This window comes from Tasmannia lanceolata, unplaced genomic scaffold (genome assembly GCF_043159265.1).
Source record: "Tasmannia lanceolata isolate RefF3 unplaced genomic scaffold, GAP_Taslan_0.1 ptg000012l, whole genome shotgun sequence".
Taxonomy (NCBI): domain Eukaryota; kingdom Viridiplantae; phylum Streptophyta; class Magnoliopsida; order Canellales; family Winteraceae; genus Tasmannia; species Tasmannia lanceolata.
The window spans coordinates 52,208,396-52,223,145 of NW_027518689.1; the positions used below are offsets into that span (position 1 = coordinate 52,208,396).

At 38.4% G+C, this 14,750-nt stretch overlaps 1 protein-coding gene across 1 annotated transcript; it reads left to right on the top strand.

Annotated features, from left to right (window-relative positions):
* The first annotated feature begins 317 nt into the window (after positions 1-317).
* Positions 318-13,528, top strand: LOC143887450 (putative aquaporin SIP2-1). Its single transcript, XM_077391532.1, has 3 exons — positions 318-681; positions 12,214-12,474; positions 13,196-13,528. Exons 1-3 carry the CDS (start codon positions 397-399, stop codon positions 13,370-13,372), a joined length of 723 nt encoding a protein of 240 aa, XP_077247647.1. The 5' UTR covers positions 318-396; the 3' UTR covers positions 13,373-13,528.
* The last annotated feature ends 1,222 nt before the right edge of the window (positions 13,529-14,750 follow it).

Here is a 14,750-nt window from a genome sequence, read left to right on the forward strand (position 1 = left end):
TTTAAGTGCCTACAATCGGTAATTTCTCCACATTTCGTACTTTTCTCAACCAAAAGAGAAAAGGTGAAAGTGACGGTCCATTTGGTCGTTTTGTTAGGCCTTTCGTTGGGATTAGAGCTATCTTCATTGTTTTATTCGCACGTGTCACCTCAGTAGATGCCGTTTACAAAACAAATTTGCGTTTTGGTATCAGTCCTCTTTTTCAAATGACCAAATTGCACTCACTCGGGCAGCGATTTTGTCAGAAGAACCCACCAGAACCTGGAAACCGATAAAATCCTCTCCTGGGATTCGTCATTTCCTCACCTTCCAAGGAAAATGACAGTTTCCTCCACATATCCAACTATTCTCGTCAACAAAAACAGACAGAGCATAGAAACGCTGTTGCTTTAACAGATGGGGGCTCTTGCACTAGTCTTATCAGATTTTATCTGTTCTTTCATGTGGGTATGGTCTGGAGCTCTCATCAAGATTTTTGTGTATGAGGTTCTTGGCCTAGGGCATCAACCCAGAGGAGAAATCATCAAATGTGCCCTTTCTGTTTTGAGCATGTTCTTCTTTGCAGGACTGGGGAAGATAACCAAAGGTGGATCTTACAATCCTCTCACTGTGTTGGCCGGTGCTATTTCTGGAAATTTCAATAACTTTCTATTTAGTGTGGGTGTTCGGATTCCTGCCCAGGTGAGTTGCTTTTGATGAAAAGTTAATTAGCTTTGTATTGTTGATGTGTGGATTGGTTTTGTATTATTCGTAGATGAATTGGGTTGTTTTTATTGATTCATATATGTATTGATATTGGTTTGTCGATTGATATTTGGATTGAGTTCCTTTGTTGTTTGAAAAATAAATTGGGTTAGACGATGATCATAACCTTTGAATGACCAAAAAGAATGATTTGGGTTGGTTTTGCTGCTTCATGTTTGACTTGGGGTTGTTTTCTTCAGTGATACATGAATATTTGGTATGTGACTTGGGTTTTTTTTATTCATTGATAGTTGAATTTTTTTTTGTTCATGAATATTTTTTTTTGGTCATTGATGTTTTTATTCATTAATACATGAATATTTTGCTGATTGATTTTTTTTTGTTCATTGCTACAAAGCATGTTATTTGAATAAATTTGTAGGTTGCCTGAGTCATTAGGATTCCTTTTGCGAAAGCGGAGTTCAGGTTGTTTAGTCGAAGTTGTTATTAGGTTCCTACTTATATGTAAGTGAAGTGTTGCAGTCATGTTTTCTTGCTACTAGTTTCCTATTTCCTGTTAGTGAATGTTAGAAGTTGTTCATGAATGAAATAAGATTATCTTTGGCTAGTAAAATAACACACGGTGTTAAATCAGAGGACTTGGGTTCCCTCGAAGTAATCCAGATATTTACTCTCTTTCCTAAATGGCGAAGACGCAAGACAGGGAAGGCTTTTGTGACGGTACCAAAGTGGTATCAAAGCCTAGGGATGGACCAATGAGTGAAGCTAGAGAAAGATGTGGTTTTCTCATAACCAGGCAACAACAAAAAATGAATAGACTTAAAGATCTGTTTGACAGGGGATTTCCCCCCTTTCAATGGCAAAGAAGATACTACAAGCTGGTTGTGTCAGGCCGGACATTTTTTCCTTTTCCATGAGACACCCGAAGAAGAATGTGTGGCTTTGGAGTCCTTCCATCTTGAGGGAGATGCTGAGTCGTGGTACCAGGTTCTTAAACAAGTGATGGGTGCGGTTTCATGGTAGGAATTTTGAGATAGGCTCCACTCTAGGTATGTTCCCACATAGTTCCATGATTTTTTTGGTGTACTAACAAGGCTGCAACATATGTTCACTACTACCAAACACATATTGCGAAAATCATAGCAAATGCGGGTCACAAGACAGATAAGTTAGCTGCTTTCTTAGTGGGTTGAAAGATTGCATCAAGACCGATGTTTTAGCTGGGAGATCCAATTCCTTATCGGCAACAATCGAGTTAGCTCAATTGTACGAAGCTCGCAAATCTGTCCCAACACCTAGCTACCCCTTCAGATCCTAAGAGAAACATCCCACCTGACAATGAAGGAACTACCAACCGTCCAGCACTTCCTGTTCGAAGGATGTATCTGACGAAAATACAAGAGCAATGTGCGAAAGGCCTATGTTATAATTGCAATGAAAAATTAAGATGAGACACCATTGCAAGAAATTTTTTATGACTAAAGCTTGTTTTGAGGAGGACGATGGTGACGTCATTATGGATGGAGATGTCATCAACGAGGATGCCAAAGTAGTGGCAGAAATATCACTCTATTTGGATTTTGGAGCACGAGCACCTGAAACTATTCAAGTCAAGTGAAACATTGGACACGTGGTTGCTACGTTCTTCATCGAATCGGGTAGAACTCATAATCTGACGAGTAAGAAGGTAGGATTACGACCGATCATGGGTGGTCGATCGGAGGTGGTGGTTGCTTTGGGCGAGAAATTATCTAGTCTAAGTAAGTGCACAAATGTGAAATCAAATTTACAAGGTGAACTTGTTTTGTAGATTTTTATTTGCTGTCGTTAGAAGGGTATGATGTGGTACTGGGCACTCAATGGTTGCGAACACCAGGCCCAATTGTTCGGAATTTTTCAAAGTTACAGATGAGGTTCAAAGTGTACAAGGAGTTGATTTACATCTGTCTTTAGTTGATTGTGGATATTACGTTCATTATTGCTTATCTGGATTGATTACACGTTCAGTAGCCTTGCACACTTGCTAGGTTCGCCTAGCAAGCGTGTGGCGCCTGTCATGTGCCCCAGGGAGGGTCAGGGGACGTGACAAGTTGACTCTTCAAGGCCTATCAATTCCTGGAGATAAGGTTGCTAGAGATCCAAATTTCAACCGGTGGTTAGAACAAGGCAGCAAGGTGTGTTACTTCAGTTATTTACTATGTGGCACCCACATCTTGTGTCAAAGGCAGCTATCATGAACTTCCTATTGCAACAAGTCTTGGAGAAATTACATGACGTGTTTGAAGAGCCTTTCGGACCACCACCTCCATGTGTGCAAGACCATCAGATCGCTTTGATTCCTTTGAGTGGTCCACCGTGTGCAAGGTTTTAAATTCCGGCGCGAAATCTGAAATTTTGGTCCAAAATTCCAGATTTCACTAGGGACCGACAATTGGTGATTTCGGATTTCGGCCAAAATTTGGTCATTTCGGGCGAAATGACCGAAATTTCATATTTAAATTTCGGTTTCGGTTGAGGCCGAAACCAAACCGAAACCGAAACCGAAACTTCAATCATTGACTGTGCGTAAATCCATATAGATACCCGCATTAACAGAAAGCTGAGATTGCACAGCTAGTAGCAGAGATGTTGTCATCCGGGGTGGTTCGCCCCAATAATAGCCCCTACTCATCACCAGTTATCCTAGTGAAGAAACGTGAGGGGTCATGGAGGTTGTGTATTGATTATCTCGCCCCCAATAAATCACCATCAGGGGGAAATTTCCAATTTCGATAATTGATGAATTATTGGACAAATTGAATGGTGTGAATTTCTTTCTCAAGCTTGAGCTATGCTATGGATATCATCAAATCAAAGTGCGTCCCAAGTATATTATGAAAACTGTTTTCAGAACACTTAGTGATGCCGTTTGAGTTCACAACACACCCTACTCTTTTCAAGCTCTTATGAACGAGGTATTTAAGAATTACCTAAGAAAATTTGTCCTTATGTTTTATGATATTTTGATTATTACATATCATGAGATGAGCATCTTTGCCATTTGGAGATAACATTGTCCATTCTTAGATCCCATAAGTTATTTGTGAAGAAAGAAAACTGCCAGTCCTGTTGGAAAGAAGTTCAGTATCTCGGCCATGTCATCATCAATCGTCAAAATTGTAGACCCTGAAAAAATTACAGCTATGATGAAGTGGCCCAAGCGCAACACGCTCAAGTCATTGTGAGGTTTTCTTGGACCGATTGGCTATTACTGAAAATTCATTCAAGATTTAAAAAAAAAAGAAAAAAAAAGCAAGCCAACTTACTCGTATGCTGAAGGCTTAGTTGTAAATTTCGTTTCGGTGGCCATTTCATTTTGGCTATGGAAACGAAATTTTTCGGTCATTTCATTTAAATTTCGTTCGAAACTTTTTGTTCTGGGAAAAATAGTAAAAATATGGGAAGATTCCCAAAAAAAAAACAGAAATGTTTAGAAAAATATAAGAAACAACTTAATGAACCAAGTATGTAAACGATCCAACATTTATTTATAGGAAAATCACTATCAGTCAATTGAAATGCCTGTGTTGATGAAAAATTTTTGGAGACCAAATTATGAGATTTTTTTTACCGGACTTTTGAGATTTAATAATGCATGGACATGATAGAATTTATGAATTTTTAAAATTGGAAAAATACCCCACAGTTTGGAAGTTAAGATTTTTACCCGACCCATTTTTCCTAAATGTTGTACTAGAACTGGAGAGTTGACTTTTTATCCTTTTAGATTTGGGTTTTGAAACTATTTTTAATAGATCCAAATAGGGGTATTCCGTTATTCAAGTGTAAATCTTAAATGGACCATAAAAATAGTAAATGGACAATAAAAATAGTAAAGACATTTGCTTAAATGAGAAGCAAGAAGAGACAAGGAGGAACGAAAACAACTAACCGGACAAATTTCAATAGTAAAGACATTTACTTAAATGAGAACCACGAAGAGACAAGGAGACTAGAACAGAAACAACTAACTAGACAAATTTCGGACAAAATCCTGACTTTTGGGAATTCCGGACGAAATTCCAAATTTCTGTGAATTTCATCCGAATTCCGGAATGTTTCGGCCGAAACGAAACGAAATTTACAACTAGGGTTGAAGGACTCCTTGTTGACCCCAATGGCGAGGTGGATTTTCAGAATTTAAAGGAGGCCATGACTAAAGCTTCTGTTCTAGCTCTCCCTGATTTCTCAAAATAATTCATAGTTAAATGTGTGCGTTTGGATCGGGTGTTAAAGTTGTTTTGATGCAGAACCGACCCATCGCATTCTTCAGCCATGCATTACAAGGGAAGCTTGCTACTCTCAACCTATGAAAAGGAGATTTTCTCCCTTGTGTTGGCCATCCAAAAATGGCATCCTAGACTTGTTAGGGCAGCAGTTCATTATGAGATTAGATAAAAATAGCCTCTAGTATTTGTAGGCCCAACAGATATCGACTATCAACTGAAGCCCAACAACGTTGGTTATACAAACTCATGGGGTTTGACTTCGTAATCGAATACAAAAAAAGGGAAGGAGAATACTGTGGCCGATGCATTGTCAAGGGGGGGAGAAAAATGGGAATTAACGGCAATCTCTCACCCTATACCTAATTGGGTAGATGCAATTAAGGAAGATGTTAGTACTTTCTATGAGCTCGAGTGCCCAAACACATGGGTCCCACATTTTTTGTGGTGATCCGAACCATTCATTTGCAAGGCCCATCATAGATAGGGTGTATACCAAAAATCTGGTCGCAAAAATGGGCAGATTTATCGACAAACAGTGTCTGTCCATTTTTCCCTCGACTTTTGGATGGGTTAGGATGATCCTATGGACCTGATTTTTGGTACACAGCCTATCTATTCTCCTTATTCTCATCCTCTTTCTTCTTTCTCCTTTCCTTCTTCTCGACCCCTTCTCCCGAGTCTCATATTCTTACCATGGGACTGAAATCGCAGTCTACGACTCCACAACCACAGTCCCCTTTCCTTCTCCCCCATCTCCTCTCCTCTCCTCTTTCCCTTATTCCCTTTCGCCTTCATTTGCTACCTTTCCCTCCTTGTTCACTTTCCCCTCTTGCTGTTTTCGCTCATTCTCTGTCATCTTGCTGCCCAAGGAGACTGTCGGCCTGCAATACTGTTGTGGCCCATTGTCAACAACCTTTTGCCTTCCCTCCTTTACATCTCTGACACTATATTTCCTCTCCTTTTTTCTTTAGCTGATAACCTTGCTGGTTATAGCTCTCCCACTCCCTTTTCCCACCTTCTCTTTGTTAGATAACTACATGGTGCAGAGAGAGAGAGAGAGAGAGAGAGAGAGAGAGAGAGAGAGTTAATGAGAGACGATGGAGGGGAGAACAAGTTGTATGGTTGAGAGTTGCGTTAAACAATCTCTCCCATACGAACCACTATATATATATATATATTATATCTTTGGACAAGTATGCCCCTCTAAGTGTATATTACATTTAACACTCCCCCTCAAGCTGGAATGTATATATCATACATTCCAAGCTTGTTACAAGAATCTTTCAATTTTGCTCATCCTAATGGTTTGGTAAACATATCTGCAAGTTGATTTGCAGATCGAGTAAACACTGTGCAAATCTCACCACTCTGAATCCGATGACAAATGAAGTGACAATCAACTTCAATATGCTTATTTCGCTCACGGAATATTGGATTCATTGCAATATGGATTGTTGCTCTATTGTCACAATACAACTGTGCTGGAGATGTCGATGTGAACCCAATCTCTGATAAGAATGAGCGAAGCCATATGAGCTCCCCACTGGTATATGACATAGCTCTATACTCAGCCTCTGCACTTAACTTAGACACGACATCTTGCTTTTTACTTCTCCACGACACCAAATTACCTCCGACAAACGTGCAATACCCCGTCGTTGATCTCCTATTAGCGGGTGATCCTGCCCAATCTGCATCACTGAATCCTTCAACCTTTTCATGTCCATGTTTTCTGAAGCATAGACCTTTACCTGGTGTACCTTTCAAATATTTGATGATCTGGATGACAGCCGCCCAGTGGGAAGTACGTGGAGCACTCATAAAGCGACTAACCATACCAACTGCAAATGATATGTCTGGACGGGTGACAGTCAAATAGATTAGTTTCCCAACCAATCTTCTATATCGACCAGGATCATCCAGCAACTCTCCTTGATCAGGAAGAAGTTTAACATTTGGATCCATAGGAATAGCAGCAGGTTTTACTCCCATTGAGCCAGTTTCCTCTAAGATGTCCAACACGTATTTCCTTTGGGACAAGGAGAGACCCTGACGAGAGCGAGCAACCTCAATACCAAGGAAATATCTGAGTTGACCCGGATCTTTCGTAGAAAATTCTCCTTGGAAAAAAGACTTCAGATTATGTATGCCAGACTTGTCATCTCCTGTGATTACAATATCATCAACATATACAATGAGGAGAATATATCCAGAACTAGATTTGTGACTAAACACAGAATGATCAACAACACATTGCTTCAACCCAAAATGCAGAACCGCAGCACTAAATCGTCCAAACTAAGCCCTGAGTGATTGTTTGAGTCCATAAATTGCCTTCTGAAGATGGCATACTGATGAGCACATCTCCCCTTGAGCAACATACCCAGGAGGTTGCTCCATATACACTTCCTCAGTTAGATCACCGTGAAGAAAGGCATTCTTGACATCCAATTGATAGAGAGGCCATCCACGATTAACAGCCAACGAGATCAACATACGAACTGATGGAATCTTAGCAACCGGCGAGAACGTCTACTGATAATCAACACCAAATGTTTGAGTGTACCCCTTAGCAACAAGGCGGGCTTTGAGACGCTCAATAAACCCATCTGGAAGATACTTAATAGCGAACACCCAACGACAACCAACTGGTTGGGCACTAGAAGGGAGGGGAACCAACCGTCACGTTTTATTCGAGTGAAGAGCACCCATCTCAGCTCGCCATCCCGGATGACGTAGGGCATCTGCAACAGACTTAGGAAAAGTAATCGAAGACATGCTAGACACAAAGGACCGAAAGGTAGGTAAGAGATGGTCATAAGAGACAAAATTCGATATAGGATGAGCAACGGTACGAGATCTAGTACGAGAGGCAATATGTGAATCATGAGGTGTAGGACAAATACGTGAGGGCAGACAATCCGACTGTGGAAGAGGATCAGTATGCGGAGATGATGCATCTTTAGTCATAAAATGAACAACCTGGCGAGGTCCCCGAGTATAAGTCTTCAGTTCAGAATCCTTAGAAGTCACAGTGGTATCATTTTGAGGTTCAGTGGCAGCCACAGGGGCTGGCGTAGCAGAATCCATCATGATAGGCACTAGCACAGGTTGACCCATCATGGTAGGGGCATCCACGCAAGGGATATCAACGTGAAGCTGTGAACCTGAGATAGAGAAGTAAGGCTGGTCCTCAAAGAACGTGACATCTGTAGAGACATATGTCTTCCTAAGACGAGGACTATAACATTTATAACCTTTTTAGGTACGTGAGTAACCCAAGAAAATGCACTTTTCTGCCCTAGGGTTCAACTTGTCAAGCCCTGGAGACAGGTAATGGACAAAGCAAGTACAGCCAAAGACGCATGGTACTAATGGAAATGGATCACCTAGAGGATACAAAACCGAAAAAGGTGTTTTCCCAGATAAAGCTGAAGAAGGAAGACGGTTTACCGAGGAAGCATGCTGTGAGAGCAGCATCGCCCCAATGAACTTTGATGTTCCTTGGATTGCTCGAGTCTTCCCGACTTCTCTGCGGTCATTCTTAGGCCTCCTTTATGCGAAATCTGAGGATGACGTGATTACCTTATGGGTAAGATCTATCCTTGTGATATTCTCAGGCCATTAGACCTTATTTAGTGACTCTTCGGTGCCCCTTTAGCCATCGACCTTGAGCCTATTTATTCATGATATTACTTTCCCTAGATAGTGGTTGTATGGGCCCTAGATTTTCCCTTTTTTTCTTTATTTAGATTGTGATCAGACATTATATTTTTGCTGCTATCTTTATATATTCTTCATTGATTGGTGTGCCCTATTATTTCCAATGCATGTTTGGGTAGGTTTCTAATCTCATTGTTGAACTACCCCAGGTCCCCAACAATTATCTTAAAATAAATATCCTAACACAGTTGACTTGCCTATTGGATGCTTAATTTGATTAGGGACTGGTTGTACTACTTCGAAAATGAAGACTGATTCATTGAGCTTCTAGAGTTCCCTCTGATAATGCGCACTGTTGGTTTGCACCAATTTTGAACTTCCACGAAAGCAAGTTATTGGAATAAATCTGTAGGTTGCTCGAGTCATTATGCTTAAGGATTCCATCTTTCAGTAATAAGTAACATGCCCTGGACCTTGATGGAAAGCTATGTTATTACGAGGGAATTGCTTGGTTTTCTGAATTGGTTCTAGCTTTGACGGAAGTTATTTTAGGAAATTGAACAACCTTTAGTCATTAGGATCCTTCAGTCGCAAACCAATTAATTAGTCACAAAGTAGACGCTTGACGCTTAACGACTGAACCCGTTGGCTCTCTCACAACATGCACGTTTCTTTTGTTATTGAAAAGGCCCTAATATAGAGTGGGCAAAAAAAGCTTGAGGCCCCTTTCTTAGCATTGCATTTCAAAAGCATGTTTTTTCTTTTGCAAAAAAAGAAAAAAGAAAAGAAATTGCAGAAAAAAGGCAGCCGGGCACTCAGTTCAATTTGTTAGATGAAGCACTCTATGGTTCTGTAAGTTGACTTCAGGTTGTTTAGTCCAAGTTGTTATTAGGTTCTTACTTCTCTGTAGGTGAACGTAGAGTCCTATTTTCTTACTATTAGGTTCCTATTTATCTGTAAGTGAATATTGAAAGTTGTTTATAAGTAAGGTTGTTTATTTATCGGTAAGTGAACGCTACAAAATTAAAGATTATCTTTGACTAGTCAAATGACAGTTTCAAATTGGAGAAGTTGGTTCCCTCGAAGTAATCCAGACTTTTACTCTCTTTCCTAATTGCAAACAAGCAAGATAGGGAAGGCTTCTGTGATTCTGTGTGTTGGTATCGCAGTTGTTTTTGTTTGTTGTTTTGTATAAGAATTGTTGGATTGAATCTTATGAGAAGAGAAAAGAAAGATTGTAATATCTTCATTCTTGTAAATAAATTGGTATTGGTCTTGGTAAACTGTATCATACCCACGAAAATGAAGGGACGGGTAAATTCGGGTTACTTTATTGACTAATATATTATTTGGTTTTGTTTTGTTGATTGATAGTTGGATTGATTTCATTTCAGTTGTGGATATTCAAAGTGGGTGCATTTCGTTGATATATGTGTGTGTGTGTATATATGAGAGATGATAAATTTGTACCTCTGTAGGATTATTCGCACCCCTTATAATGTGAATTGTGGCAGACTCTTTACGTTTTTTGACATCAAATCACGTTAAAAGGGGTGCGAATTTATCATCTCCCTATATATATATATAATTTTGTTGAACGATATTTGAATCAGTTGGGTTTTCTTGATTGAGTGTATGAATTGGGTTTGTTTTGTTGGCATTTGTGTTGAGTTTGGTTGATTGATAATTAAATTGATTTTTTTGGTTGACTGTTGAATTTGTTTTGGTCTTTTGTTGTCATAATAGGATTTGATTATTGATGTTTGAATTGGATTTTTGCTATTTGGCTTGGGTTTTTCCAATCAATACTTAAATTGGGTTTTTCTTCTATTAACGTTTAAATCCTTTTTTCCTACTCTATCTTGTCATTCTTTTGTTTTTTGTTTTTTGGTTGCTTTTATGGTTGTTTCACCAACTTTCGTTTTTGTGACCCCAATTTTACTTGTAACTAAAGAAATGATTCTTTGTAGGTGATAGCTTGATCTACGAGTTGCTAGCTGACATTGAATAGCAGATTGTATTATTATCTTATTGGCATTCGAAGTTTAGAACTAATTACTTTTGCACTTTTGTTGTGTATTTACTGGATTTTGTGCACTCTTGTGTTAATTGTTGGTAAAAAAAAAGGTCTTCCCGGTGGGGGGGGGGGGCTCCAGTAATTTCTAAACTGAGATTTAGTTCAAAAAAAATTTACTTGTAATTTTAGCATTTGATTTTTTTTTCCTTTTTGATAATTTAACGGGTATTTCGCCTATTTTCTCTTCTGTAATCTGTGTTGATGTTTTTTAAGAATAATATTCTCTCAGAATGTGTTCAATGTAGGATCTTCTAATTTCCATTTTTCCCCGTTTCAGAATATCACTAACAACCCTTGGATTTCTTTGCTGATACTTGAAATGGGTTTCACTTTCTTGACATGTGACTAGTTTTTCACTTTTCCCTGTTTTCATTGATTTGGGAGTGCGATACTTGTTCAATTGGTGTGAGAAATGTTACGTCTCTTTTGGGAGTAAATGCTTATGATATAATTACGATGCTCCAACAGTGAAGAGATATGTTGGGTCTTTTTCAGTAAACCAGCCTTTAGTCCTTATTTCATTGAATGATAACTTGATAAGTGTGCTTTGTAGTTTTTTATTTGTGATGATAAATGAAGGAGATGCTAGATGTTATTTAGGGAATATCCTTGACTTTTTAATTTTAGGTTGAACACCCTTGGAGGCCTGTTTGGATATGCGGATTTTAGAATCTTGGATTTCCTCAAAATTGTAGACGGGAGACAAGAGAAGAAAGGGACCTGCCATCATTTTCTGTTTTCTCGCCCTTCTTTCCGACAGCAAGAAAGGAGGAGATTGTCCCATGTTTCCAGGTTTTAGAAATCTCAGGATGGGGGAGAGATTTCCAAAACCTGAATTTCTTACTTAAAATCCAAGAAATGCTGTGAGGACAGCATACAACAGCTTGATCATGAACCCTCTTTTACACTGTTTTCAAACTAAAACCTGGATTCTAAAATCCGCGTATCCAAACGACCCCTTAGTTATTTTTCAGTTGAAAATGATATAAGTTAAAAAAAATTCTCTTTAGATTTCAGAGTTCAAATTTAGATGTTGAAATACTGCTGAGCATTCCATTTATTTCATTAAAAAACCCTGCAGAAGATGTGGTTCTGTATTTCTTTCATTGTAGACAAATTAGTGCAGTAATCATGAATAGATTTTTTTATTCAATAACTAATGAGATTTCTAGGTTATCTGATCATCTGTGATTATCAGAATCATATCCTAGATGTATAAATCATCAGATATACTTAAATAGTTTCATTATGTCCTAGTAATGGTTATTTTGACTAAACAATAATAGTTAATAAGTTTTGTGATTACACAGATCTGGTGTCCATGTCATTTTGAAAGACTCCTTCAAGAAAATACCTATAAGTTTATATATGTATTTTCTTACCAAAAAGGAAAAAAGGGAGGTTTAGATAGGCAACTGTTTCTTCGTAATACTTTTTGCTTTTCAATCTGTCAATAGTAACGAGAGACATTTCTTTTAATCTCAATTTGGTTTCTTTCAGGTAATTGGATCTATAATTGGGGTGAGGCTCATCATCGAAACCTTTCCTGAAATAGGCCATGGTTACCGTCTAAATGTCAATATACATCATGGGGCCTTAACAGAAGGACTTCTCACATTCACAATCATAATGGTTTCACTTGGGCTTGCGAAGCAAGATCCTAACAGTTTCTTTATAAAAACATGGATCTCAAGCATCACTAAACTGGCTCTCCATATATTGGGTTCTGATTTAACTGGTGGATGCATGAACCCTGCCTCTGTAAGTGGTTTGCTTTATTTATATTTTACCAAATATACAACACAGATTGTTCTTTTATGTGTTATGAAATGGATGTTTTTCTTCCACATGAAAATTTGCAATTCGTAGATTCAAGACTGTTATCATTTACAAAATTATCTGAATAATTGAAAAAATCCTTAAAAAAATCCCAAACTTTTGATGTTCCATTTTAAACTTTAAAAGTTCCCATATAATTCAAATATTCTCAGATTTTTTAATTGAGTATGAGTATCCAAAATTAATCCCAAAATTTCCAAATTAAACCTGAATCTGATGAGTAAATCATTGATTTCTCATTTATTGTTTGTAAATATCATGTGACACTCAAAATTTTTGGAGAAGACTTCAAGATCCTTTTGTTATGTCTCATTTAGATATATAAGTTGATATAGTGAATACATGTAGTGTAGATAGAAAAGCATGTGCATCTTTTCCAAATTTTCCTCCGACTATTTCCAAACACAACATAACTTTTCCAAATATTTGCCTCGTAGAAATTTTCAACTGCAAACCCACTAATAAAACTTGTTTCAAAAGAAGAAAATAAATTCTAATTTTTTCAAAAGGGGTTGTGCTTTTAGCTCAACGGTTGAGGATTTTGTATTTCAACCTGGAGGTCACAGGTTCAGTTCAATCCCAGCTTACCTGCCAAAAAAAATAAAGAAATAAATTCTAATTGTTTGGCTTCTATGTTGTGCAGGCCATGGGCTGGGCATATGTTCGAGGAGATCATATAACTAAGGAGCATTTGTTTGTGTACTGGCTTGCTCCATTTGAGGCAACACTGTTGGGTGTGTGGACATTCAGGTTGCTTGTTCGACCCAAGAAGCAGATGCAGACAGTAGACGATGCAGACAAGAAAACTAAATCAGACTGATGGAATGAAAAACTTCGTTCCAAGTACTGAATTCCTGTCCACCCATTTGTTTTCCTGGCTTATATCTTTGCCTATATAATAGAAATTGTAGATTACAATCGACCAAATCATCTGGGCTCTCGTTCCTGTTTTATTACATCTATCTCTCTTTTACAATCCTAAGTATTCCGTCTGGGTATGGGACTAGATGGGACAGCCTAATATCGGACATGTTTAAAATGTTGTTTCGTCAGCTCAAGAGCTTTTGCCGTGTTGGTTTAGGTACCTAACATTTGGTATCAAAGCAGCTATATTGTGTTACGTGTTCAAGTCACATAAGGGGTGACCTACGGAGAGAATTACTAGGGGAGGACTACCTGGTAAAAAGCTAAGAGTCAATGCCATTAGAATGAAGCTTATGGAAAGGGCTATCTAGAGAAAATGTCAAAGTGAAATTGGTCAGATAGTGTGGGCTGGACGGCAATGAAGAAGCACGGTGGAGGAACTTTACAATACTAAGTAGGAGCCTGCCTAGGTATTAGACCAGGTGAGACCCAGCCTGGTGTGAGAGTTTTAAAGACCTAGACTAATGCGTTCCGTCTGCTAGTTTTTGGTGTATTGGTTAGGCACCCAACACACATTCTATTCTCTATAATGTTCACCATACAAATCATCAACCAAGTATGAGTTTTCAGGTTTCGATCTATACAAATTAAGAAATTTTCAAGTTTTAATCTATACAAATTAAAGACAAAGCTATGTTGCATCGTTACTGGTGGTCTCAGAATCCGTCACAAGCATCATGTCCCTGTAAAAAATGAACTCTTAGGACATGTTTGGCTGCCAGGAATTATTATTATTATTATTATTATTATTTTTCAGGAAATTGGTGTCTCCAAGTGATGAGAGAGGGTTAGAGCAGTGAGAGGAGAGAGAATTGAGAGGGCACGATTGGAACGAGCATTGAGAAGTGGCTAAAATTCAAGAAAAAGTCAAACGTATTTTGAGTAGAGTTTTTTGTTTCCTGATTTTTTTTGCCCCTTATGATCACTCGGAGACACTAGTTTCCTGTTTTTGGTTTTCTGATTTTTAGCCACTTCACCCTCATCTCCACTTGGAGACACCAATATATCATGAAAATCCGAAAATGCCCTTAGGATGGATAAAAACTCAAAACATGCAATAAATATAAAGTTACAGTAGTGATATTCAGGAAAAATAAAATACAAAATAGATTTATAAGGGCCCGTTTGGATACCTCATATTTTGTATTTGGATTTGGAATTGAGTTTTGAATACAAATTGAATAGATCCGCCGGCTCATGTTGAGGGAGACGAGAGGGAAGGGGGTACTTCCTACTCGAGGGGAGAGGTTGAGGAGCAAAGAGGGTGAAGGAAA

Bases quoted from the DNA above. Each gene is read 5' to 3' on its own strand.
- LOC143887450 (XM_077391532.1), top strand. From the start codon at position 397: ATGGGGGCTCTTGCACTAGTCTTATCAGATTTTATCTGTTCTTTCATG. The intron at 682-12,213 runs GTGAGTTGCTTT...GGTTTCTTTCAG, and splicing joins GTGTTCGGATTCCTGCCCAG to GTAATTGGATCTATAATTGG. The intron at 12,475-13,195 runs GTAAGTGGTTTG...TATGTTGTGCAG, and splicing joins GATGCATGAACCCTGCCTCT to GCCATGGGCTGGGCATATGT.